Raw genomic sequence first — 27,777 nt, forward strand, 5'->3', positions numbered from 1 at the left:
ACGGCTGGCCACAGACCTGGGAATTCTCATCAACACTTCTGAAAACCAGCATCTCTTTGAGTCACAATCCAGAGTTCATATATTAATTCTGTAGTGTACTTGAAAAAAAAAAACACTTGATTAGAAATAAAAATGTTCAGGCTTGTTGTTAAAATGTGTCAATTACTATTATATGAATCTTAGGTATAAATGTCTGTAACATTCACAAACAATCAAAGGGAAGAGAGCTCCCAGGCCCCACTCTAAACAGCTTCAACATAAGCATCAAGTACACTCACCATGTCCTAAGGACATCCCCTTTATAAATTAACAAAACAGCGCAGACAAGCATGATATCGTAAAGTGAAGTAAATACGGAGCAAACACATTTCATGCGAGACAGCATTGAGATGTATCAGTAGTATCGTTTTCACAAATAAGCTTACATTTTGTGCTACAGAAGCGCTTTTTTTTCTCTTTTCGGAATTCTTGAGGCATCATCAGATCCTCTTGCGATCTCCAATCGATGAGTTCCTGCGAACTAAGATTATTTATGCATAATCGTCATGATAAACATTCTCGGTTTTCAGTGATCTGATCTTCAGATAAATATTTTAAACTGCAAGCCAGGGAGAAGAGCAGTTTGGTTCTGGCTCTGAGGTCAGTAGTGCACATCGACGGCCTTTCAGCCTTTCATAGGGACTCACAACACACAGTCATGAACATCAGTAGTAGTACCTCTGAGGGGTGGCCAAAACCACTGGTGGAAAGTTACTAAGTACATTTACATCCGACTTTTACTTTTGGTACTTTAAGTACATTTTGGTGCCAATACTTTCGTACTTTTACTCAAGTACATTTTGAATTCAGGACTTTAACTTGTAAGGCAGTGGCGACTCCAGGGGGGGGGGGGGGGGGGGGCTAGAGGGGTCCTTAGCCCCCCTGATGAAGGCTTAGCACACCCTAAGCCCCCCCACCCCACAAACCCAATACTGATGAAAAATATTTAAGGAATAAATAAATAAAATGTATATGAATATGTGAAATACAATTGACTGACTTCTATGTAAACCATGCTATAAAATCATAATTTTTATGCTGGAAAGCATCTTCAGCCCCACAAAAAACCTATCCGATCAGTCACCTACAATACTCAGATTTGGAGCTGGAAACTGCCAATGATCTGGTCTGTTCAGTTATCCATAACCTAGGTGCGAGTGAATCACGTTTGTCATATTAGTACTATTCATTATTGTTTGTTGCCAAAATGAATTTGCCCCCGCTCTAAAAACAAGCCAGCTCCCCATAGCCCCCCCCAGTCACAATTCTCTGGAGCCGCCGCTGTTGTAAGGTTACAGTCACACCAAAGTATGGTTGCCATAAGTGCCAATGGCTGCCAATGTAATTCAAAGAGAATGGAGCAGAATTTTGGAGAAATCCGCAAATGTCAGATTTCTCAAAAGATCCGCTCCTTTCCCATTGATATGCATTGCCAGAATCCGCTTATATCAGCTGGCAAACATACTTTGGTGTGACCGTAACCTAATTGATAATCTTACTTAAGTAAAAGATCTGAGTGCTTTTTCCACCACTGGAGAGACCACACTAAGAATATTGAACAGAAAGTTGGCTATCTTATGATACGAACAGTTTGCATATTAACTGAGGTATTGTGGTGACTAGAACATGAACATTGACATGAAATGTTGATTAAAAATAGCAATTAAAAACAGCAAAACTCAAATACTGTTCTGTAGCAAATTGCTAAATACTGGAGAAATGAAACGTGAGCCATCCTTGCCTCAGTGATCAGAAAGTACGTTTTGTAAATCATAAGTCATTAAGGACAGCAAAAACAGAAACCGTCCATATTCTATTCCACCAAGAAAGGTTGCTAGTAGAAAAGATTCAATCGTCTAAAACATTATATAAATATCAAACTGAATTCAAACAACAAAAAAAACAATGGAATATATATTTACAGTTTGAGCTTAATAAAAAGTTATTGTTATGTACAGTAGGTATACTTGGCCAGGGAAGACGTGCCCTGAGGGGAAAACATTGTTGATGTGCTGCTGAGACAATAGAAAATAAATAAATAGAAAATGATACCTGCCAACCGTTATTCAGATTCCTGGAGTTAGCATAATGTTTAAAATGGCTATAATCACAATAAACATAATAATCAGGTCTTCGTAGTGTTTGCTCATAATCTGTTTGATAGTTTAGCTGTAGTGTAAATGCCTAATTTGTGCACAACGTCATCATGGGACGAAGTACAAATTTGGCTCAAAGGGGTATTCCACTTTAAACATCTACTCTGAACCAGACAGTTTTTTTTAAGTTGATTGAGTCAATATTTAGATATTTGATCTTTGTTTGATCAAACACTTGTTTAAAACCTTCCTGTACAAACCCATTGTAACTCCATTTTAACCATGTTTAAAGTCATTGAAAACACACACATACCTCATTCTGGCGAGTGGTGATTCTAATGAGTGAGGGGCCATGTTTTTTAAATTACTAGTTTCATTTCATTTACTTTATTTGTATTTTTGTAATTTTTAAAACAAATTATTAAAAAACAAAAGATGTATGCATTTATTTAAACACAGCCCCTGCATTAGAAGGACAATATCAGTCTCCAGAACCAAAGGACGGTTCAAGGTTCAAATTTAGTTTCAAGTTGCAATGGCTTCATATAAATCAGTTAGAATGCATAGGCTAGATCATTTGATATTAAATTAATATCACATTTCTAAATATTGAATAAAGCAAAATTAAACTGTCTGGGGTGCACACAAAGGTTAGAGTAGATATTAAGAATTACCTCCGGAGTGCTTTAAGCGTGAAAGACCCCTTGAAATAGTAGTAGTGGGTATACTGCAGAAGACAAAGAGGTTCTGGCAATCTACCTTGTTGCAAGCTGATCGCACCGTTCACAGTCACAGCGGCGGGCATGCTGTGAACCTCTCCGGGGATTTAATCAAGTACGTGTGAGCTGTCACACTGAACAAGGTATGTGTGCCATTGGCATGCCGTGGAGCAAGCCGCCGCCAGTCTATAATAATAACCTATTGCTATTCCTATTTCTCTATCATAGTAAAACAAAGTGTGTTTTAACTCATTTAGGACCGGGAACCCCTATTTGGGGTTCTTGTTGCCATGTACAGTATATAGCAACGTATCGTCACTGTCAGGCAGAAACCACATATCTCCAAGTTTCAAATTTGCATGATTTTTCATATTAAAACCCTGCTTCATCATACAAGACTATCGCACAGAACTAGTGAAAATGGCCGATCTACAAGCACACGCAAAGCCTCGCAATGCGAGGCCTTGTTTGTCCACCCGACAACAACGATATATATATATCGTTTCATTTGTAATTTTTGAATACGTTTTTCTGAAAACCTAGGTCGGGATTTAGAAGGTTTTTTTTGTTGTTTTAGAATCGGCCTCAGTCCTACATGGGTTAAACGGGTCCTAATTGTAAAGTCGCTAAAGCTTATACATTTTGGTTTGGCTTAAAAAAACGGACCGAGAAATAAGGTTGCAGACCATTAAGCACACTGAAGACCTGAGGTTCAACGACAGCTTATGGAAAAGAGCTCTGAGCACCTTGGGCTGAAAGGCTTACTGTCTGGGCAGGGTGCCTCAATACTCCAGCGACTTTATGACGGGCCTCACTTTGAACGTCCATAAAAGTCTAATAAATACACTTCACTGATACACCTAGGTCAGCGTTTTTACACTGGCTGACCTTATACCGGGTTTGACATGCTTACATGTTAACCAGTATACAATGAAGCATGCTGATGTACAGAGGAACCAGATACGAGATGTATTGAACTTTTCTTTTTTGTTCTCTTTTGAGGGATTTCTCAGCGGTTTCACTGTTGCCGTTGCCTCTGTGCATTAGGGTACAACAAGTGACAACCTCTAGGAAAAAAGGTTATAATATTCACACAAACACCCATATATTATCCCATCTACTCACTGAGAAAAAGAAACAAGTTAGAAATTGTTTCCGGACGACGTTACACCATACACAGACTACTGCTATCGATTACATGTTTATACCTAGCGTCGGTGAGTAAAGGTACCTACAGCAGATTTCTGCAGAAGTAGAGAAAGGTGGTCGTTCGGAGTCTGCAGCCTTGTTAAAGGGTTATTTTATACTTAGATGTGTGCCGAAGACTTGCACCGAAAACCGCTGATCTACAAGCCAGGGTTCCCAAACATTTTTACCAATTCACTTCCAAAACTTTTCCAGAATATTTAACCCGATTTCCAGGACTATATGACAATAATTCAGCTCAATAACGAGTCGCTTACTCCTATGTGCAATGCCCAAAGACAGGTAGTGTATGCCAATGGTTCTCAACCTTTTCAGGCCGTGACCCCCGAAATGATCATATTTGAACTGGGGACCCCGGCACCCTGACGAGCACTAAGAGCAGAGGAATTTTGTATAACACGGTTTTATTGTGAAAATAGCCGATCTACATGCTCACAACGCCTCGCGTTGCATCTGCTATTTTCACAATTTCTGCCTCTAATAGTTGACAATTTGGCCAATGTTGAATTTGTCATTTCAGAGGTATTAACAAAATCAACAACCAAAGACAATGCATAGCTATTTTTTCCAGGACCTCCCAGGACCCTTGATCAATTCCAAAAAGTTTCCAGTACTGGAAAAATATTTCTCTAATTTCAAAATATTTCCAGGAATTTCATGACCGTGGGAACCCTGACAAGCGCACGTCTGCGGAGCAAGACTCTGGCACATAACCGAGTATAACTCGGGGTCTTCGACAGGACGGTGCAGAGCAGAAGGGGATTCTGGGATGGTGCTGTTTGTTTGGGGAGTGTTTGAGGACAAGAAGACTGGAAAGGTTGTTCTCAGTAGTGTTGCTGGGTTAAAAGCGAGGTAGGGTTTGTCGAAACTCCGGAAGCTTCAAAACTGGCAGGAGTGTTTGTGGTTGAGATAGTTTACGGAGATTTTGCTTTCACTTGTCGGTTGGGACTCTTTCTTTGCATCTTTTCATTCTTGTGCGTTCTTCGAAGAGAACCTGTCCCTCTTCTCTCACACAGTCTTAGACAGGGTCCTCCATCGGGGGCTACTGCTCCCTCCCGCTCAGACTTTAATGTCCTCTTCCACGCTGAGTTGAGACAGGGTCTTCTTGATACGTAGGGCAGTCAGGCGGGCCGCTCCGTTGGCGTACCAACACTCCCTCATGATCTTGCCCATGACCCGCAGGGCCTGGGGAGGAGGGGGTTAACAGAAACAGTTTAACAGTGAGAAAAGTGTGATAGGGCTGAGAAATTTGGCCAGTTCAAATGTGTTGCAACTGGCCTTTTAGAACCGTGGTTCCCAAACGTTTTAACTCAGGAACCAAAAGAGAAATTAAGACGTTTGCCCGGGGACCCAAACTAGTGACCCGCTGTGTTGTGAGTTTGTAGATCTGCTATTTTCACTACTTACTTGTTTTATGGAAATTATATGATTTTCTATTTTCTTTTTTTATATATTTTTATCGCACGTTTTTTTGCAACCCATTTTCTCACCCAGTGCCAACTACCTAACCTGTAGTCCTGGTTTCCGCTCTCCCCCTGCCGCACCAGGGGAATTGGGGAGCACCTGGCTGGCTAGGGGGAGGGTAGTATAGAAACCAGGACTACTGCATGTTTTTGTGAGGGCATCTACCCTAGGAGACACGGGGAGAAAATGCAAACTCCACACAGAAAGGCCCTATCGCCAACCCCACCTAGGGTGTGGGCGCTGATGACGCGGAGGGAGGAACGCGCCCCCAGCGCCCACAGCTTCCCCCGGCGGGAATCGAACCCAGGACCTTCTAGCTGTGAGGCGAAGCGCTAACCACTGCTCCACTGTCTGATTTTATTAATGAAATACTTTTGAAAACGTTGGAATTGTTTTTCATCGATAAATACGTTTTCTTTTTAACTCATTCATAGCCAAGCCACAAGTTTCCCGAGTTATTTCAGTACCCCCAGACTGCCACAGCCTGAGTTTCCCGAATTGGCAGCCATTTTTTTTCAAAAGAAAATTCCAAAAATGCCTAAAATGTATTAGGCATGATCGCAATCGCGAAATTGCATGTTTAGCCCCATAACAAACACATCTTTCAAAATGGCAGCCATGTTTGTTTGTTTTGTTTGACTTTGAAGGCTTCTATCTCATGAATGCCTGAACGGATTTCCAAGCGGATTTTTTTGTTTGAAAGCTGTGAAAAAGTACTACACATATGGTGCATGATCTAGGCATGGGCGTGCACGATCCGTGCACTAAAAATTGATCCGTGCACTAGAAATTTAGGAACGTGGCAGTGAGCCATTTTGAAAAAGCAGTGAATGAGTTAAATGCTTTGAAATAAGCTACAGTATTTATATATACAGTATTTTCTGGACTATAAGGCGCACCTGACTATAAGGCGCACTGTCAATGAATGGTCTATTTTCAAACTGTTTTCATATATAAGGCGCACCTGACTATAAGGCGCACATAATAGACGCTACCGTTGCGTTATGCATCCAACAGATGGAGCTGTGCTAAAGGGAATGTCAATGTCAATGAATGATCCATATATAAGGCGCACTGGACTTTAAGGCGCACTGTAGTTTTTTGAGAAAATTAAAGGCTTTTAAGTGCGCCTTATAGTCCGGAAAATACGGTATGTTTTAATTGGAAACAAAAAAGGGAATATTTAGGGAATATCTTGGGAACTCGCGACCCACAAAAATCGGTCCGCAACCCACAAATGGGTCCCGTCCTACTGTTTGGGAAACAGTGATTTGGAACATCTGTACAATTTCATCAATTCCTTCTATTACCTCGTAACTCTGCCACCAGTTGGGGACGTTGGGCCGAAGCTTCTGGTCACACACCACCTTCCTCATCTCCTCGATGGACGGGTCGGAAGGGACCAGGTCATAGTAGGGCAGCTGGTACTCTTCGTGGACACCTGATCGTTTAGGGCAAAGCAGGAGGTCAGGACCAGCGCTGTGCTTTCACAGCCGCTGCCACCAGCAAAAACAAAGCAAGCAAAGGGTGAAACAGAATACCGTCTGACCTCCGCTGTTGCAGCGCCGCGCAATCTCCCAGTACACCAGGCCCAAAGCGTAGATATCAGCACATTTGAACGAGTCAAAGTGTCTCATGTTGATGCTCTCGTCCAGGACCTCGGGAGCCATGTACCTGAGTAAGAGATATTATCCCAGTTTGTTTTTGGATTCAAAATTACATGCCATGTAATTTACATAAAGGGAAAGCTGGACATGTATGACAAAATATAGACTCCTTACATATTCTCAGACAGACTGATATGAGGACAAGGCCCTAGAAAGTGTTCTGTCATAAAGCCTAGCAATGTGTGTTTTCATTTTAATGATTGTTTTTGGTTTATGTTTTTGGTATTAGCCCTATTCACGGCCCACCCACTCAGCAAATTTCTCAGCAACTTCCTGGTGCTGACGTCAGTTTTGAAGGGGAAATTAATACAGAAATAGCTGGACTTAAAGCCAACAAATCATTATTTCGAACGGTAAAGTAAATTATAATGCTTTGTGCCTTTTACTATCTTGTGTTCTTGATCATGCTAGCCGTATTTTATACTTTACTATTCGGAAATTGCATTACATTTGCGATTTTTGTGTTAACTCTATGGGCTTTAGCAGGGTTTTACCCTTCAAAACGTGACTTCAGCACCAGGGGGATGCTGAGTGGGCGGGCCGTGAATAGGGCTAATTATCTGTTATACACTGTACTGTCTCCCACCTTGACACAAAAGATCAAATAAAAAATAAAAAACTATTAAAAGAAATGTATAAATGTGGACAACTGTGCATCTGTGTACTGTACCTCTTGGTGCCCACTCTTTGATTGGGGGCGATGTCAATGGTGTCCGTCATGGACTCGTGGCGGACGGCCAAGCCCAGGTCGGCGATGGCGCAGGTGCAGTTCTTTTTCACCAGGATGTTCTTGGACTTGAGATCTCGGTGGGCGATGCCCGGCTTTCCTGCACGGGGACGGGACACGACACAGCCAGCCTCGCAATCATTTGCTAATTCCAAACGCCATGATTCAGCCGATTAATTATTGACCGTGTGAACCCTGAGCTGTTATTTGTGCAGAACAAGACACTGTAATCAGTAATACAATATTCCATGCGTAAGCACTAAGCAGGTGTAAATGGATAGATCAAATACAAGACAAAGGTTGTTGGAAGCCAGGAAAAGGGTATGCATTAACCACTTGTTGCCCTAGTGATGCTACTCTGGGCATGTCAGAATAGTAGGCAAACGTTCGGTGAAAATAGCAGCTACAAGCTCACAAAACTGTGACGAGCTGTGAGCTTGTAGATCGGCTAATAGATTTGGTGTAAAGGGAAAAAGGAGGGTATCAATAAATTGAGTACCTGAGACGAATAACAGTCTAAGTCCGTATTTTTTTTTTTTGGATAAAGACATTTTTTTGATTTACCAGACTGTAAACCACAAACTAGAAGTTTTTAATTTCTAAAAGTCTTAATGTACTCCCCCCTCATTTTGTTGAGTTAGATTTTTTTACTTAAAGAGGCTGTGCCATAGTATTGTACTTTTTCTAGTTTTCATGTGTCTAGGAGGTTGACAGTACTTCATTAGACCCCCTGGTGTGGTTGATATGAGCAATTATGTATTGCCTTTCTATTTGGGTTTTAGCTGTAGGCTGCCACCTTGTGGGGTCAAACGTGCCGGTCCAAAAACACACATACTTATTACATCACAGAATCAACCCCTCCCCTAATTACCATTCACCCAACATACGTGGGTGTGGCTAACTTCAGCTGGGTCACCACCCACCATGACAACCACGCATACCAATGAACTGGTGGGTGTGGCCACATAAAAACATCATTTTAAGTCTTTCTGTACACTTTTTTGGAAAAAATCTTCCTCCTAGTATAATCATAATAGTAGATAATCATGTTTTATAGGGGGGAAAAATCATGGCACCAGCACTTTAACTCATATATATTGCGAATTATAAGACATAATACTTATGGAAAGTGGAAAAACAGTATATCTCCAGCAGTTTGTGGAACAACAGTCTAAAGGGAGCAGATAACATTAAAACCGACAATTAAACAAAATGAGGGGGGATTGCATTAACAATTTAACAGATTAAAAATGACTACCGGTAGTTTGTGGTTTACAGTCTGGTAAATCCAAAAATATCTATATTAAAAATAAAAAATGAATCTAATATAGACTTATACTGTTATTCGTCTCAGGTACTCAATTATAAACCCCTGGTGGACCCTGGTCAACAAATATATATTTCTTTTGTGGTTAAAGCTAAAATAAAAGGGCATGCAATAAAGCATTCATGTGAGTGAGCACACACACACACACACACACACACACGAGCACACACACACACACACACACACACACACACACACACACACACACACACACACACACACACACACAACCTTGAGTTCCAAGAATTTCCATGTGCAGATGAGCGAGGCCGCTGGCTGCAGACAGAGCCAGTTTGATCATCCCTTCGATGGTGACAGCGTAGCGGTTCAGGTAGTCAAAAAGAGAGCCATGCTCATGGTAGTCTGACACCAGCCACAACTGGGTCCATGTCCCATTGTCTTAGTAACGGACAGAGATTGAGAGACAAAGAGATATAAAAGGATGCAAAGTGGAGAAATTGCTCTTGACATGCAAACTAGCATCTGTAATTATCCACTCAGGTCTTCAGCAGTCGTTTATAAGGAGTAAACAGGTGTTCTTTAGCTTATTGTAACAATGTTTATTTAGGCCTAGAATTATTGAATGCTTTAACCAGTGAAAAATAGCAGATTTTGTTCCTGGGTGGTCCCTGGAACTAAATATTTTGAGATGGGGGCCTGTGGCCAAATAAATATCATTTTGGGGGTCCTTCACATGAAAAGGTTTGAGAACCACTGACATACAGTAGTCTCTCAAGAACAGACTAACTGAGCTCCAGTTGAGTGAAAAGGACCTTTTCTTTGACGATGGCTGGCCAGATTGCTGACATAGAAACATAGGTTTTTCAAAAAAAACCTTAGAAGGATTCAAAAGCCACTTCTAGAATCGGGTCAAAATTCTAAGTTTCCCGATTTTTCAAAAATAGCAGATCTACAAGCTCGCAGCGCGGCACTTGGTGCCGCGCTGTGAGCTTGTATATCTGCTATTTTTCAATAGTTTAAGCACAAAATAATGATACACAATAATGTGTACCCGTTCTAAATGGGTTAAAAAGAGACTGAACCTGGAACCTTCCCAGTATGGGACACAAACCCCCCTTACCGCTGCCCACCCACACTACTGTTGTGACGTCACATCACGTGTGTACATAACAGTACCTTTGTTGTCGGCCGCTATGAAGCCCAGTATGTTGTCGTGGCGGAGCATAATGGTCTGGTAGATCTCCGCCTCGCGGAACCAGGAGCGCTCCTCCCTGGAGGAGAAGATCTTCACCGCCACGTCGCCTCCCCTCCAGCGTCCTCGCCACACCTCGCCGAAACGCCCCTTCCCGATGATCTCCTGCAGGACGATGGTCCGGGCCACGGTCCGCTGGACGAACAGCGGCAGACCTGCCCCCGGAGGAGACAGTATAAGCACAAAGTTCCTCTGTCAAATCAAATCACTTTTGGTGTGAACTGAATAGATCAGCGACACGTTTTTGTGGGTGCCTTCATTTTTTGTTCAGGGTTCCCACACATTTTTACCTATTAATTTCCCAAACTTTTCCCAAACTTTTCCAGAATATTTAACCTTATTTCCAGGAGGACTATATAACAATAATTCAGCTCAATAACAGGTCGCTTACTCCTATGCTCAATGCCCAAAGACAAGTAGTGTATGCCAGTGGTTCTCAACCTTTTCAGGCTGTGACCCCCAAAATAATCATGTTTTAACTGGGGATCCGGCACCCTGACGAGCACTAAGAGTTAAGGAATTTAGCATAACACGGTTCTATTGCGAAAATAGCAGATCTACATGCTCACATCGCCTCGCGTTGCGAGGCTTTGTGAGCATGTAGATCGGCTATTTTCACAATTTCTGCCTCTAATATTTGACAATTTGGCCCATGTTTAATTTGTCCTTTCAGAGGTATTAACCAAAATCAATAACCAAAGACAATGCATAGCTATTTTTTCCATGACCTTCCAGGACCCTTGATAAATTCCAATTTTCCAGTACTGGAATTTTTTTTTCTTCTAATTTCAAAATATTTCCAGGAATTTCATGACCGTGGGAACCCTGTTTGTTTCCTACATTTTGTTTTTAAATGATTAAATTACTGAATTCCCTGGCTGCTGATCCGAGATCCGGTTTGGCTTCTCAAAGTAAGTCAGGAAAGCAGTCAAACTGGGAAACTGACCCCAGATCTGTACTTGGAGGCATTAAAAACACTGGGCGCGTCTTTCAAGTCCAGTATTAGGCTTTTATTTGTGTAAGCTCCAGGACTTTTCCTTCCTCCACGCAGCATATGTGATGCGTTTTTGTCACGTAGGAGTCTCAAACAAGCTTATTTCTTACCCTAAACACAAGTTTTTGTGTGAAATTTTTCAGAAGGGAAGGAAAAGAAATGACGTTTTCTTCCAAATACGATAATTTGAAGCCTCCGGTACGATAATTCAACATCTGGCAACACTGGCTCACAGAGAAGAACCCCACCCTAGGAATGTCATTAGAGGTCAGAGTCTTGAAACAACCATTATTCCTAGTTAACTCTTTTCTTGCCATATGTATGCTAAGCTAGGATAATCTTGCCAGCAAATCACTTGCCTTTGATAATTTATAGAAATATATCCATCCATTATTTCCATCCGCAGTGTTATTTAAAAGACCCCCGCACATTCACCAGCACAAAGCAGAAACAAGTAAACAAAAGTAAACAATCCTGATCTCCTGATTAAGTTAAGTTACGGTTGTCCTGTCCTCGTCGTATATCTTTAGAGCAACCGGCACAAAGGACTTTTGATGGAGACAGCAAGACGCCAAATCAACTGTAAAAATCAAACCTCGGTTCGAAGTGAAGCGATGACATTTTATTCTATGTGTTCTAGAGCTATGAAATCTGTGTTCTAGATCTATACATTCTGTGTTCTAGATCTATACTTGCTATGTGCTTTAGTTCTATATTTTTATGAATTCTGAATGAATGAATGATTTTATCTGGAGGGCCAAATTGTCATGTGAAGCTTGACCAATCCTCAATTCTGCATGCACGGGACATGTACGGGACAGACAAAGCCTGTTCATTCTGGACTGGAATGACCATATATGGACATGTACGGGACACACAAAGCCACTCCTTGGAAGCGGCTTTTACCGCTTAAAAAAACTAGTATGATGGTTCTGACGTGCATTACTGACCAGACCCGGAACCAGAGGTGGACAGGTCATAGATGAGGTCCTGCAGGGTCCTGTCCTTGGCCGGGTAGAGGTGGTCACAGGAGGGGTCCTCCACCTCCAGCCTCTGCCTGTGGCTGTAGGCCCTCTGGTGGTACTGGAACAGGAACACGGCCAGCATCAGCAGCAGGCAGAGCAGGAACACCGGCCCCGCGATGACAGCCACCAGCTCCACGGGACCCCACGTCCCCCCTGCACCCACCAGGCCCGACTGAGATGTCACTGTAAAGGAGCAGAGACACAGAGAAACATCTCTTATACAGGGTTCCCACACATTTTTACAAATTAATTTCCAAAACTTTTCCAGAATATTTAACCCAATTTCCAGGACTATATAACAATAATTCAGCTCAATAATGAGTCGCTTACTCCTATGCGCAATGCCCAAAGACAGGTAGTGTATGCCAGTGGTTCTCAACCTTTTCAGGCCGTGACCCCAAATAATAATATTTTTTTTAACTGGGGACCCCCCACCCTGACGAGCACTAAGTTGAATTTTGTATAACACGTTTCTATTGTGAAAATAGCCGATCTACATGCTCACAACGCCTCGCAACACAATTTCTGCCTCTAATATTTGACAATTTGGCCAATGTTTAATTTGTCATTTCAGAGGTATTAACAAAATCAATAACCAAAGACAATGCATAGCTATTCTTTTCCAGGAACTTCCAGGAACCTTGATCAATTCCCAAACTTTTCCAGTACTGGAAAAATATTTTTCTAATTACAAAATATTTCCAGGAATTTCATGACCGTGGGAACCCTGTATATTATAACAGGCGGCAGCTGCTCAGGGGTAGAGAAACCGTCATTAGAACACGGAGGGTTCCCGAAGGGTTCCCAGTTCGATCAGGGGCTCACCCAGAGTAAGTATCGAAGAGTCCTTGAGCAAGATTGGTGCCTTGCATGGTTTCCTCCGCCATCGGTGTATGAGTGTGTGTGTGTGTGTGTGTGTGTGTGTGTGTGTGTGTGTGTGTGTGTGTGAATGTGTGAATGTGTGAATGTGTGAATGTAATGCACAATCTCTGAAAAGTGCCCTGGTTAAAGGCACTATATAAGTGCAACTACAGCGATTAGGCGTTTGCCCGGGACCCAAACTAGTGAAAATAGCAGATCTACAAGAGCACATGATGTCGCTTTGCGCCATGTTGGGAGCATTAATGGAGCTTAATGGTTATATGTTTTTTTTATTTAAGGAATTTCATAGATTTGTTTGTTTTTAAATTATTTTTTTATACATCATTTTTTTTATGTAGGAAAAATAAATGGGATTTTTACACGAATGTTCGCCCATACAAATCGCTCCATGAACCCTAAACGGGTCCCGACCCACTGTTTGGGAAACAATCAGTGAACTACAACCACTGAAGCTGTATTTATATTGTATTCTAAAACAGTTAGTTCCATTCCTTGATTCTGATTGGCTGGTTGCTGTGGTATATGAGACTATAACCCACACCTTGAATCAGTTTATATCAAACCCAGGTGCGTTATTTCTTTCCACAGTGTTCCACAGTGCACCAATTATCTGCACCTGTGTTGTTTCTGCAGCCTGGCCGAGAACTACTTTCTTGTAGCTGGGGACTACTTTCTTGCAGAGCAGACCTTATTGTGTATTATTAATGAAATAAAACAGTTTTAATTGGTACATGTCTATGATTTTTCATGTTGCCATATTGTAACCATTTTAGAAAAGCAATAAGCCACGTAAGGCTTGTGGTTACCTGTATTTTACACGGGCTGAGAGGGTTGGAGACACTCGGCTGCGCCTCGTGTCTCCCTACGCCTCTCAGCCGGTGTAAAATACCAGGTAACCACTCGCCTCTTGTGGCTTATTGCTTCTTTAACATACTCTACCATACAGATTGGTTAATATAACATTTTATTCCATTAAATGGAATGGATTAAATTACAGATCGCAGCTATACTATTGTGTAGGAGGAGTGACTAAAGATATGTGGACGGCTGGGGGCAACAACATGCAGGCTTTCTATCTCCTCACCGGAGGGTACTTTGAGGTTGAGGCTGTTGCAGTAGTCGGTGTAACAGCAGTGGGTGTTGAGCAGCCCCTCGGCACTGAGGCAGTAGAAGGGCTGGCCGGGGGGGATGAGGTTGTCGAAGGTGATGCAGGCGCGCACGTGCTGCTCCAGGCCCTCGATGAAGGAGGTGGAGGCCATGCACGCCCCGTCCGTCTCACACTGGGAACCACTCTTCTGACACTGGAGAGTGGTGCAGTTACACCACAGGGCTGCGGAGGAACGGGGGCAACGAGAGAGAGGCAACGGAATGAGAAAATGTAATGCATGCAACTTACTTTTAACCGAGTGTACCTATTTTGTGCATGTAATGCAGGGGTTCCCAAACTTTTTTTTCTCAGGGCACCCCATGAATATTTTTTTAATCCGAGGCACCCCTTCATTAAAATTTTCACTCCCAGCACCTTATATTTATAGCATATCGTCGTTGTCGGGTGGAAACCTTGTGTGTCCAAAACCGTTCGTTTTGTATTTATCATCTATAAAAAACAGCAGATCTACAAGCACACAACGCCTCACGATGTGCGTTGTGTGCTTGTAGATCGGCTGTTTTCACTAGATTTGTGCGACGGTCTTGTATGATGAAACATTTTGAAACTTGGAGATACAAGGTTTCTGCCCGACAGTGACGATATTTTAGTGATTATGTTGCAAGGAAAACATTGAGATAATAGCCATTTTGGTTAGAACTGATTGAAAATAACTTTGTACTTATTTTTTCAAGTGTCCAAATAAATTCCAAATATTATCAAATGATCTCGCGGCACCTCTGGACTGCCGTCGCGGCACCCCAGGGTGCCCCGTCACCCACTTTGAAAACCCCTGACCTATTTTGTGCATGTAATGGGGCGAAGTTGGCGAACATCCTTTATTAAAGTCCTAACAAATAACTAAAAATGTGTTCTAATCTAAACCCTAAAGGTTTTCTGAAAAACGTACTCTTCATCTGTGGTGCTCAAAGTTTTTAATGTCAAGGACCCCTAGAATTATATGTATTTGACCGCGGACCCCCGTCTCAAAATATTTTGTTCCAGGGAGCTCCTTGAAGGAAAGATTTGATTAAAAATGTTGGTTGGTCGGACGGTCGGCCGGCCGGCCGTGATTTTGTTTAGCTAATTATGAAATCGTGAAAATTAAATTACAGTGGCAATTACAGTAATTGAAAGGTTTTGGTCAGCTCAGCTGTTGTTGCACCTTGCCCTGGCCTCCTCGGCATTGCACAAGGATTAATAACCAGAACATTGTACAAGCTATCTCACATCCATCAGACTCACAGAGGCAAAGGTATATCTGCGTGGCAACCATAAACACAATGGGCAACAAAGGCATCAAGAAAATGATATAAACGAGCATACTTTTCCAACCCCCCCCCCCCCCCCAAAAAGAAGATTCCACCAAAAATTATCATCATGAGGAAGAGTAATTCATAATCATGATTAAAATATTAAGCAAAAATAATTTCAATAATCATTTTAGCCATAATTGTGCAGCCTTATTTCACAGACAAGTAAGCCAAGTCAGGACTAATCATTCTTGGACCTTTGGCTGCTTCATTTACATAGCAATAAGTATTAACAAAGATGTTATGGAAACAGCCGATCTCATATTAAAGACTTGAACCAGATGAACCATGAACATTAAGTCAGCCAGACAGTAGGACAAATACACAGTAAAGTCCTCAGGGTTAGACCTGGGGTTCATTTGCTTCAATTTGTACACTCTTCAGAGTTAAAGTAAAGAATGTCACCGTGTAGGAATACGTTTAACCCATTTAGGCCTAGAATTATTGAATGCTTTCACCAGTGGCGGTGCCGCGCTGTGAGCTTGTATATCTGCTATTTTTGAAAAAGTCGTGAAAATGTGTGCAAATCTTTGAATATGTATTTTCAAACAACGTTTGTAACTCAAATTTTGCTTCTGGGTGGTCCCTGGAACTAAATATTTTGAGAAACCAAATGGACCCTTACGCTTAGCTAATGGCGCGTGGGAGTAATGGAGTGGAGGGGTCTTTAGAGGAGCTTGGCTTAGAGGAACTGTTTGTCATTAGCCACCAAGCACTTCAAACTTTGTCTGTCGTATATGCACCATGCTGATTGGCTGTATGGTCATGTGACCGCCGTCACTCCTCTTTCTATGTCATGTGACATTTTTACTCCACCTATTTTCTAACCAAGTGTATAGAGCATCGCAGTTGAAGCCCCACCCCGTCCTCACTCTGGTGTCGGAAGTGTTTTCTCCATTCATTTCTTGCATAGACATTTCATAAAGTATTTATTTAAACGTTTTTAAGCCTTGGACAAAGCCACCTCGGCTGGAGAGGAATCATGACAATATTCACATTTTTTTTAATGCAAAGATTAATTCGAAAGCTGAAAAAAATGGCAGGGTACAAGACTGTGTACATCATTATTTTTAAAATTGCGGAAACTACACTCCCAGAATGCTTTGCGAATGTTGTTGTTGTTTCCTGAAATATAGCCGTTAAATCACGCTCAGTTTAGTTATAAAGGCCAGCATATGGCCTGAAATGTAGTGATTGTCATCTCTGTGGACTCTCTTATCGTCATCTTTAACTAGTGCATCATATTTGTAAAAGAACGTATTCGCTCACGGGAGTTCTGCTGACGTGCAATAATCTGCCGGGAAGACAGGGGGCAGTAAGCTACTTCCGCGGTAACCGCAAGATATGTGAAAGAAGAAGAAGCTAGACCAATCACAGACGTCGTTTTTACGTTTAGCAGTATGGGAAATGCAGTTCTTCTCTGTGCGATCTTGATTAAAACGTGTTTTTACTAAAACTAGAGTGATTGCATACATACTCGGGGGTTCTACAGGAGCATATGGAACCATTTTACAACCACCAGCCTAGCGGTAAGTGTACATTGAATTGCTACGACTTTGTGGCTGATAATGAAAAACCCTATGGTAAATATGAATGGCCAGCTTGCTTCCGACACCTCACTGCGATGCTCTATAAAATGTAATGCATTATACTGTTCTGGAGTTCAGTCATCTCACACGCCGGAGGGCTGGCTGATACTCTAGGGATCCCTATTAAATTACTTTGAATGTCTCATCACATCTTGTGCTCTCCTTATATTTTGGTATAAGTATTAGTATTTTATGCCATAACAACCATGCACACCACGGCGTTCAGATGGCCTATTTTTGAAAATTCAAAAAGAATAAATATATTTTTTGAAAATCATTAGTCCCAAAATAGGGACTCCAAGCAGGGTTAATGTGGTTATGGTAGGGATAGACAAAAACATTTTATTTGATCAGTGCACAGAAAACGTATGTGTTTCCCAGAAACTTAGATCTGTTGTACTTATATTTCACTAAGAAAGGGGGAAAAAAACACCTATCTCAAATATCAGGTTTCAGTTTCCATATAAAAACACGTGGGTGGGCAGAATAAAAAATAAACTAAATTAATATTGATGCGGTCTATGACTAACATTCTTGTCGAGCCAGCTCGGATTCGGAACATATCCACACAACAAAAGACCTTATATCCACGACATAACTGGTGATGAGGCAAAGCTTTGCGCAGTTTAACCCATTCAGAACGGGTACTCATTATTGTGTATCGTTATTTTATGCTTTAACTATTGAAAAATAGCAGATATACAAGCTCACAGCGCGGCACCGAGTGCCGCGCTGCGAGCTTGTAGATCTGCTATTTTTGAAAAATCGTGAAAATTAGAATTTTTGACCCGATTCTATAAGTGTCTTTTGAATCCTTCTAAGATTTTTTGAAAAACCCTATGTTTCTATGTCAGCAATCTGGCCGGCCATCGTCAAAGAAAAGGTCCTTTTCACTTAACTGGAGCTCAGTTAGTCTGTTCTTGAGAGACTACTATGTGAATGGTTCTCAAACCTTTTCATGTGAAAATGATATGTATTTGTCCACGGACCCCCATCTCAAAATATTTAGTTCCAGGGACCCCCCAGAGGCAAAATTTGAGTTACAAACGTTCGCTTTGAAAATACATATATTCAAAGATTTGCACACATTTTCACGACTTTTTCAAAAATAGCAGATCTACAAGCTCGCAGCGCGGCGCTGTGAGCTTGTAGATCTGCTATTTTTCACTGGTTAAAGCATTCAATAATTCTAGGCCTAAATGATAATACCTTCAATGACCTCTCAACAACACATTATGCTACACCAAAAGCCTGTAACACAAGTAATTGTAAAGGATATGTTACAGCACTTGTAAGTAATGCAACTCAAAGCAGGTTCAGATGAGGTGAATATGAAATCCAAATGAAAGTGTGCACCGCTTGCTCCTAATCCAGTCGGATCATTACAGTGAATATACCGGTAAGTATTTTCTGTGTCTGAGACAGGAAGGGGTGGGATAGGCTACAGTGGGGGTTCTGTTATTACATAGGCGAGAAAGCTGTTTTTCTGAGCTATGCAAATCTTCTTAGAAAGGTCATTGGTTTTTGGAAAAGGTCTGCACTAAACAAAACTCCCAGGATACTCTACTGCAGTCAGTCAACACAAAGTTCAAATCGATGAAACTCTAAATTATGAGCACTGGGTTGTACAATCCATATCTGAATTTGATAACCACCCTCCCGTGTATATCCCAAAGTCTGATCTATTGCTTTTATTAGTGCAATGTTTTATGGCTTCCATCTAAGTGGGTCACTAGTAAGTAAGTGAGCTTATGTGGGTCACTGTTCTCTTTCTGATATACCCCAAAAGTAGAAGTTTGAGAACAAAAACGAATGTAAACAGCGATACTAGTTTTTGTAAAACTAATGGCAAGATAACACTTTTATATATTATCAGTTATCACACCATAAAACACTGGTTCTTCAACGGTTCGTCTGCGGTTTTCAACCCTGTTTATATCAAGGTCCATTATTTATTCAGCATTTGAGCCACGGACCACCATTTGATGCGATTTTTAGCCTCTCAGACCCAAGACTTGAATGTTTTGTTGTTGTTGGATAAGATTTAGTCCACAATTCCATGCTGTATTGATGATGGTATGTACCATAGGAGAGAGAACAGGACCAAAATAAAAATTCTTCCACTCGAATTGAGTAGACTTGTTGTAAATTAAGTAATGCGGATGTTTAACAATAATTTAACTCTTGAGTGTCTAAAATGAGTTTCATTTCACACTCTGAAGAGTTGAAGATCAATAAGGGTCCATTTGGTTACCGACTCTCCATCATTTAGCTGGGGACCACCTGGAACCCCCCTCAAGGACCACTGGTTGAAAACCACTGCTATAAAGGTACTGCTGCCAAGGAACTTGTTCTTTAAGTTTAAAGGGTCTCTACTTGTTCTTCAGCTTAATTTAAACTCCAATGGTTCTATATACTGTAAAAGGTGCTATACAGGTATACTGTAGTTAGTACCTTTAATAGATAAACCCAGGCATTGACACTGGCTCTATTATGATCCAGGTCTTATGCCTTATGCCTTAACTTCTTTGCCTTTTTTTTTTTTTTACTATATATACATATTTCTTTTAATATTTCAAATAGCTGATCTGCAAGCTCACAACGTGCAGATGTAGATCAGCATTTGAAGTATTTAAAAATGTTTTTCAAAATAGTAAAAAAACAAGAATTGACACACAGTCAATATAAAATCTGTGGATTGGTGTGTTGACGTTAGTGTAAAAAAGTTTGAAAAAAAATTTTTTTTGAAAAAAAAAAAGTTTAGGTCCAAAAATGTGTTAAAAAATCGACCTGATGGTGGCGCTATATGGGACAGATCCATGTCGATGAGATAAGTGTAGACATACTGTGTAGCGATTTGTGTGATTTTAGGGCAAAAACTGTAGGAGCAGTATTCAAAAATGTGTTTTAAAAAATTTGGCGGGGGTCCCTGGAGCTGCGGGGGTCCCTGGAAGGGTGGAGGTTGTGGATTGGCAGACAAGGATTGTGTGTGGAAAATTTCACATGGATAGGGGCAAAAAAGTGTGATGTGACGTGACAGACAGACAGACTGACGGACAGACAGGCGGTGGAGGTTTTCATAGTAACTGCGACCTGACGGTCGCAATTATAATCATTAGTATTGTTTATTTTAATTATTATTATTAAGGAACTCTAGAAATCTCAGTTGGAACTGTTACCCCAGTGACCCGATGCTGGATAAGCGGTTGAAGATGGATGGATGGATGGATGGATTATTTTAGAGTAAGCTACTTTATTTACCATTATTGTGTACTCCGCCACATGGGGAGCAATCTTCAATTCAATCTTCAATTCAAAGAAGCTTTATTGGCATGAGAACACAAACGTTTACACAGTGGTGGAAAAAGTACCTACATTTTTATAATTAAGTAAAAGTATCAATTCTGCAATGTAGAATCACTCTGTTACAAGTAAAAGTCCAGAATTAAAAATGTACTTGAGTAAAAGTACAAAAGTATTGGTATCCAAATGTACTTAAAGTACCAAAAGTAAAAGTACAAAATGTTTGAAAATAGCAGATCTACAAGCTCACAACGCGTCGCACCGCAATGCGTTGTGAGCTTGTAGATCGGCTATTTTCAAAAAGCCTTGGTATAACATAGGGCTAAAGTGGTTTATGTATGTTTTAAACTTTAGTTAAAGTTAGATAAAGTACTATGTTCTATCCGTCTGTCTTTCTTTTCAAATCTTTTTTATTATTAAGCAGGTACACACATAGTGATGGCACCCCAAATCACATTCCAATCACAATAATCATTGGTACAAAATAACACAAGATCTGAGGCGATCACGGTACGTACACATTCAGTTGTAAGGAAGAGAAACCCTGCCCTTAAGAGATAATAAAAGAAAACATTTTTTCCCTCCATATACCCAATTTAGTGTCAAGCCAATTCCCCCATCCCCATACTCTACGTTAAGACCTATCCCTGCTAATCCCCACAGTAGTCATTGGGAGGGTAAAGACAACAACGGGTCTCCTCCGATACCCGATCCGTCATGCCACCATCTTCTTTTCACCTGACATTAAGGAGCTTCACCAGGGGGGCGTAACGCATGTGGAGGTACACGCTATCCTCCCCGGTTCCACCCCTCTCTGAACAGGCGCCCTGACCACTGTGGGAACCGTTAATGCAGAGACAAAATCTGTTCCTCCTCCCCAATCGACTTCCCTCCCACGAACACAGCCAATTGTGCTCGTTGGAGCGCCCGGCCAAGCCGAATGCACCATGAAGGTAGTGCTCCATGGTGGTGGACAGGAAGTTTAACCTGCCCACCCAGACGCCCCAATACTGGACTGCCACCGGGTCCCAAAAGGCAGCCCCCAGACATCAGAAATTTAGAAAAACAAAACAAAAACATAATAGGTTATATAATCCCAGAGGGAAGGTGCTATGTGGCGACATATTTATTTAAAAGGTAAAAAAAGAAAAAAAAAAACTAATGTCCATGAGTCAGTTGTAAAATAAAGTAAGGCCTGCCAGTCGAGAGAGGCTGCTGTTAGAACCAAAAAAGAAAAAGTAACAAAAATAGTAGTGATACCACCTCCCAGCCGGCAGAGGCAGCGTAGAACCATTAATTGTCGAGCGCATAGGTCGAGCGTGGTTCAGAGTTCAGAGTTCACAGTTTGGTCCATCCTGTCAGAGGCACACAATGGCGGCCACCGACCAAAAACAAACAACCAACTCAGGCTATCAGCATATTAGAGCCACATTGTAAGAAGATGAAGTATAAAAACAACGAAAACATGTCGAGAAGTCTCGACTACAATCATGTCATCATAAAGTGCAAAGCATTCGATCGCTCTCTAACACTTAACTAAACCGCCGTAACGTAATCGTCATGTACGGAGAGAAAGAAACAGCGCATATTAGCATACCACAGGCGCAATAGAATTCGCCGTAAACAAAATACCCAATTGAGTAAACAAGTGGTTCGCATTAACCGTTGGAACGGACATGTCTACATACGCCGTTTGATCATATAATATCAGTCAAAAAAGGGTTGCGTATTTTCGTCAGAAAAGGAAATAGGAAAATTAAAGAAAGAAAAAAACCCTGTTAGCATGTACTAGCTAGTTAGCCAACCCCACACACTATCGACCATTCCCGTCTGTCTTTCAATGTTATATGAGATACTTAAAGTGTGGTTCCTGTGGAAATAAGCCTCGGCTTTCTAGGATCTCTAGTTGACCTTGTACCAGTGATTTGTACTGTCATGAAACTGTACTTTTTTCTATTGCAAACTTCTAATAAATTCTTCAATCAATCAATCAGTTATTGCTTTGTAGATTAGCATTATTGGGCTAAATGTAAAGACGCTACGCTGCGCCAACCGTGAATTCAACACAATCTGCTGTTGAGCAGTTTAACAAATTTGCTACGTACGTCTACACAAACGGTCAGATTACAAAGATAAATTGCTTAGTGAAGGCTCACGGATGTCACCATAGGGTACGCTCCAGCAGAATGTCCCGTAATGATCGTATTATTTAAAGAGGAGCATTTTAATCCGATCGGTCGTCGTTTCCTTCAAAAGGTATTAATGTATCTAAGTGCAGTACACCTCGCAACCGATGGGGTCGCATGGCTGAAAAACAACAGAAAATGACGTCTGATCGGATTAAAATGCTGTTTATTAAACAATACGAAAGATACAGGTAATTCTGCTTGAGCGTACCATACTGTGACATCTGTGAGACTTCAGTAAGCACTTTATCTTTGAAATATGAACGTTTTTGTAGACGTACGTAGCAAATAGGTTTAACTGCTCAACACGAGGTTGAAGTGAATTTATTACACACCGTGACTCGTGCGTTAGCCTGCAGCTAGCGCTAGCTAGCGTTAGCCTGCAGCTAGCGCTAGCTAACGTTAGCGTTAGCCGTTAGCCACACTTCCAGAATAGTCTAAGTCAATTTTCCAACGGCGAGTGAACGATTGCATTCCGAGTTGGGTCGCCGTTTTATTCCATGAGTAATTGTGTATAACATGCCTGCGTTAGCCTGCAGCTAGCGCTAGCTAGCGTTAGCCTGCAGCTAGCGCTAGCTAACGTTAGCGTTAGCCGTTAGCCACACATCCAGAATAGTCTAATATATGTCAATTTTCCAACGGCGAGTGAACGATTGCATTCCGTGTCCTTCATGGATTTTTTTTCCCCCTGGCTGTCAATGTTTTTATTGTTCAAAAAGAAAACGTTCTGAACGTTAAAACTAGATAGTTTTACGATCATAACAATGTGACAAACGGAACGGATCCTTTTTTTCCAAACTCGAGAAGACGAACAGCGCAAGGCCGCTCCCAGAGCCCTAGAATGGAGAGTTGCGTGTCCGCGGTGACACCACTCTCTGATTATACTGCTCTGGCCGCTCCCAATCATGAAACTAGCTTGGTTACCATGTGACATGCGACAGCCAATAGGCAAATAGGTCGCCTAGGTCGCCTAGGTCCCCTGAATGTCTCAGCACAATCGCACGTCTTTAATAAAATCTGTTTCACAGATTTAAAAAGGCAAAGAAGTTAAGGCATAAGAAAGACCTGGATCATAATAGAGCCCTAAGGCTTGCTGAATGCTGATTGCTTTCAGGTTGCCCAACCGGGCAAGTGCTCATTTGAGAGGGGACGCAAACCGTCTATAAACACAACACCAGATATCTGTCTACTAAACATCTGAACATAGCCAGAGGGACTGTCTTCTGTCTGTGGAATGTAAAATAAGAGCACTGTTTACCTATAATGTGCATTTTTTTTTTTTTTTTTTTTTTACTGTTTACCGTCTAACTAGATCTACCGTCTAACACAACACTAAACACCTGAACGTGGCCAGAGGGCTGTCTTCTGTCTGTGGTTACACTTAAAAATATAAAATAATAAATAGTGAAACCACAGACATATTCAATCATAGCTATGTAGGTATTTGGTATTTGGATATGGAGGTATTGAGGTATGACAATTCTTTTTTTTATCGCACAGCCCCAGAAAGTAAAGAAATAAGTGTTATATTGAGCGGTAATTAAAATCTTACTTATCATTTTATAATGAACGATTTACTTTTCGGGCAAGTGGGCATGACCTTTGGGCAAGTAGAACATGACCTGTACTTTACTACTTGCCCGATGGGTAAAAACAGCACATTATAGAACTTGAAGTATGAGACCTAATTGTCAACGTCAACCCCTGTAAACCTGTGCAATATAGCACCTTAAGAGGTTCCCCTATGATTATGAGCCAAATAACCATTTCTTTGGTGCTGAAGGAGTAGTTCGCCCCCAAAATGACTTATTTTTTACTCACGCCATGGAGAATTGGAGATCAATTGTTTGTATTTGTCGCATTCCTAAGACAATAATTTGAGTACAATAAATGTACCCCCATTGATACCGGATAGGATGGGATCCCATTGACTTATTTTGCCTTCATGATTTGGTGGGGGGGAGGGGGGGGAATCTACAAGCTTGTGAGCTTATAGATCGGCTATTTTCGACAAAGAGCTTTGGTGTAGAGGGGAAAAAGAGCAGACTAAGTACAGAGAGAAAGGTCAAGTTTATTAAGTATTGACGGTTCAAGTGGTTAAATATCTGAACACACAAATTGACATGAATCCAAAATACACTGATGATTGTGCTGTCAAACGATGAAACTATATGGAATCTATGAAAAGGTGGGGCTCCCTGCTTCATCTCTCTCTCAACTGAGTGAAAACATTGAATACCCCTGGTGTAACATTTTCATATATTTTCAAAATTGTTTGACCAATTATTTAGTTTTTGTTATAATATTGTTCTTAATCATTACTTATAGTTTATAGCCTAATTTAGTTGAAATAAGGAAGACATTCTTGGCAATGTCATTCTAAAATGTTGTACAAGGTTTTCGGACCTGCTTAACAATACATGCTATCATATCATGGTTGATTTATTTAAGGAAGCACATTTCGCATCACTTTAGCAAACAACACATCAAAAAGACCTAGCAGCATATTCTCTAGTAGTTGTTATTAAAAACAGAGATTGCTCCAGTTACAAATCACAACGCTATTATTCTTCCAGATTAGATATAGTCTAAAGCCACAAATCTCCATTAATTATCCAGTTTGGAGTTTGGCCATTTATAAAATCTAGTACACTGATAATGAATGCACTATGGACATACAGTATATACACACACACACACACACACACACACACACACACACACACACACACACACACACACACACACACACACACACACACACACACACACTGTATAGCCTATACACAGACATAGGCACACACACAATCTCGCCATGTTATACAATAAGGCCAAATGAGGACATATGAGGGGGGCAGAGACATAGCGGGGGAGAGGAGAGGAGAGGAGGGGGTTGTTGTGGTGGGCACAGAGTGACAGACTTGCTCTTTATAATAAACGCAGAAGCTTTTTGTTAAATGCCACACAACCATACCGCTGTTCCCTTAAATTAAATTACATTACAATTACATTAAAACGATACCCTCCAAAGAAGCAAACAATGCATTTTCCCTCCACCAACCAAGCAGTTGCAGAAGGAGTGCTGTAGTGTACAGTGACTCTCATTGACGGTAAACAAACCCGGTAAATCCTATGACACATTTATAAAGCCGGGAATTATTGCCATTAATTATTCCCGACGAGCATTTAAATGTATTCCCCATGATGTATGACATAATCAGTAGCACAAGAAGACAGACAAAGACCTCTATGCTTTTCGTTTTCATCGGCGTTTAATAAATGAATAGGCTACTGTCTTGATTCTGCTAAATTATGTCTTATTAACGATCAGCTAGCTACAAATCCGTTTTTAGATAACACCGATTTTTTTCATCTGATTACATTTTGTATTGTTTTAACTCATCTGAACCATTACCATAATGTGTTCCTTTTGTTGCATTATTGTAGTGACTTTATTCAGTCAGAGTGGTTTCTTTGTATAGTTTACGTGTTGACCTGTGAGTGTGATGATGTATAGAGTTGACGTCTGTCTGTTATGTTTACATAAGCTCAGCTGACAGTATAGACAGCTCATATAGACAGCCCGGCGGGCGGCTAACTAACCAACTAACTTCACACACACAACGACGGCCAATGACATTGGCTTTACATGACACAAACAGCCGCATTTCAAACAATAGCCCTTCTTCCATGTGTGAATGAACGCACGATGACCTGATTCCAACGGGGTCAAAGCGACTTGTTTGTCTTCCAGATGGCTAACTAAACCCAGTGCTAATGGTAGCTCGGAATCAGCGGCGTCAGTTCAGCAAAAGCTAAGGTATGGCAACATGACTGGTGTCTTGCGCGCGCTTGCAAGACACCAGTCATGTTGCCATACCTTAGCAAAAGGCACAATCAAAAGTACATTTTTATTATTTCCCCCTGTAAGCCGACTAGCCGAGGTATGGCAGCTGCCATAGCTTGCCATACCCCAATTGACGCCTCTGCTCGGAATCCGTGCGCCATGTTGACAGCTCGCTCTGGCTGCACACCACACGTTTTTTAAATGCAAAACAAAACGTATTTACTACTCACCGTTGCAAGTTGCCTGCAAGGTGGCGTGAAGAGCGATCGCCAGCAAAAGTCTTAGATTATCCATGATCAATGTATTTTCAGCGCATGGCATTGCATTAATGCATTGAACTATTATTATTGTAGGGGAAAGGAAGGCGTGCTGACAGCGGGGCAGCCAGCACAGCCACTCCGCACACTCTACTAACACGCTCTCTCCACCAGCAGGCAGCAGCGACACACACACTCACACACACACGCACACGCACGCACGCGCGCGCACACACACACACACACACACACACACACACACACACACACACACACACACACACACACACACTGAAGTTCATGTAAAGTACAATGTTGCATCAATAAACCTGTAAGACACCTAAGGGCGAAAAGCGACCTTCTCTTGGTCTTGGCCATCTCTCTTGGCCATGTATGGATTCTGTTATGGTGGTTCTCCTAACGGCATTATCTGACTGGGATACTATCCCTTTTATGCCCATATATGGAGATCCCTAACAGAATCCCTTTCATGCCCATATATGGCAATCCCTGCTCTGAGTATCTGACATCACTGTGATGTCACCTGTTTATACCCATGTATGGAGATCCCTGCTCTGAGTATCTGACATCACTGTGATGTCACCTGTAATGTCACAGTGATTTGTCAGGGGAAACACAGTGTCAGGCAAGCGTTACCTAGTGTCCGTCCGTCCGGACGGACGGATACGGACAAACTATGACGGTTAGGATAGTAAACTGCGACCTACGGTCACAATAAATGAATTTCAAATTATTCAAATCTCAGAGGTAGCCAG

At 41.4% G+C, this 27,777-nt stretch overlaps 1 protein-coding gene across 2 annotated transcripts; it reads right to left on the reverse strand.

Annotated features, from left to right (window-relative positions):
• Positions 1-27,117, reverse strand: LOC308287869 (activin receptor type-1B-like). Of its 2 annotated transcripts, XR_013962162.1 has the most exons (10): positions 26,975-27,117; positions 14,444-14,689; positions 12,403-12,660; positions 10,383-10,613; positions 9,477-9,644; positions 7,862-8,018; positions 7,074-7,198; positions 6,835-6,965; positions 4,550-5,245; positions 1-4,484 (listed from the first exon to the last, which is right to left on the reverse strand). XR_013962162.1 is itself a non-coding variant. In XM_080729188.1 (9 exons), exons 1-9 carry the CDS (start codon positions 27,063-27,065, stop codon positions 5,120-5,122), a joined length of 1,533 nt encoding a protein of 510 aa, XP_080585314.1. In that variant the 5' UTR covers positions 27,066-27,117; the 3' UTR covers positions 1-5,119. The 2 variants fall into 2 exon arrangements, 1 of the variants encoding a protein (XP_080585314.1); XM_080729188.1 differs by having other exon boundaries at positions 1-5,245.
• Positions 27,118-27,777: the final 660 nt, after the last annotated feature.

The sequence above is a fragment of the Nannobrachium achirus genome, assembly GCF_963921795.1.
Source record: "Nannobrachium achirus genome assembly, chromosome: 6".
NCBI classification, from domain to species: Eukaryota; Metazoa; Chordata; class Actinopteri; order Myctophiformes; family Myctophidae; genus Nannobrachium; species Nannobrachium achirus.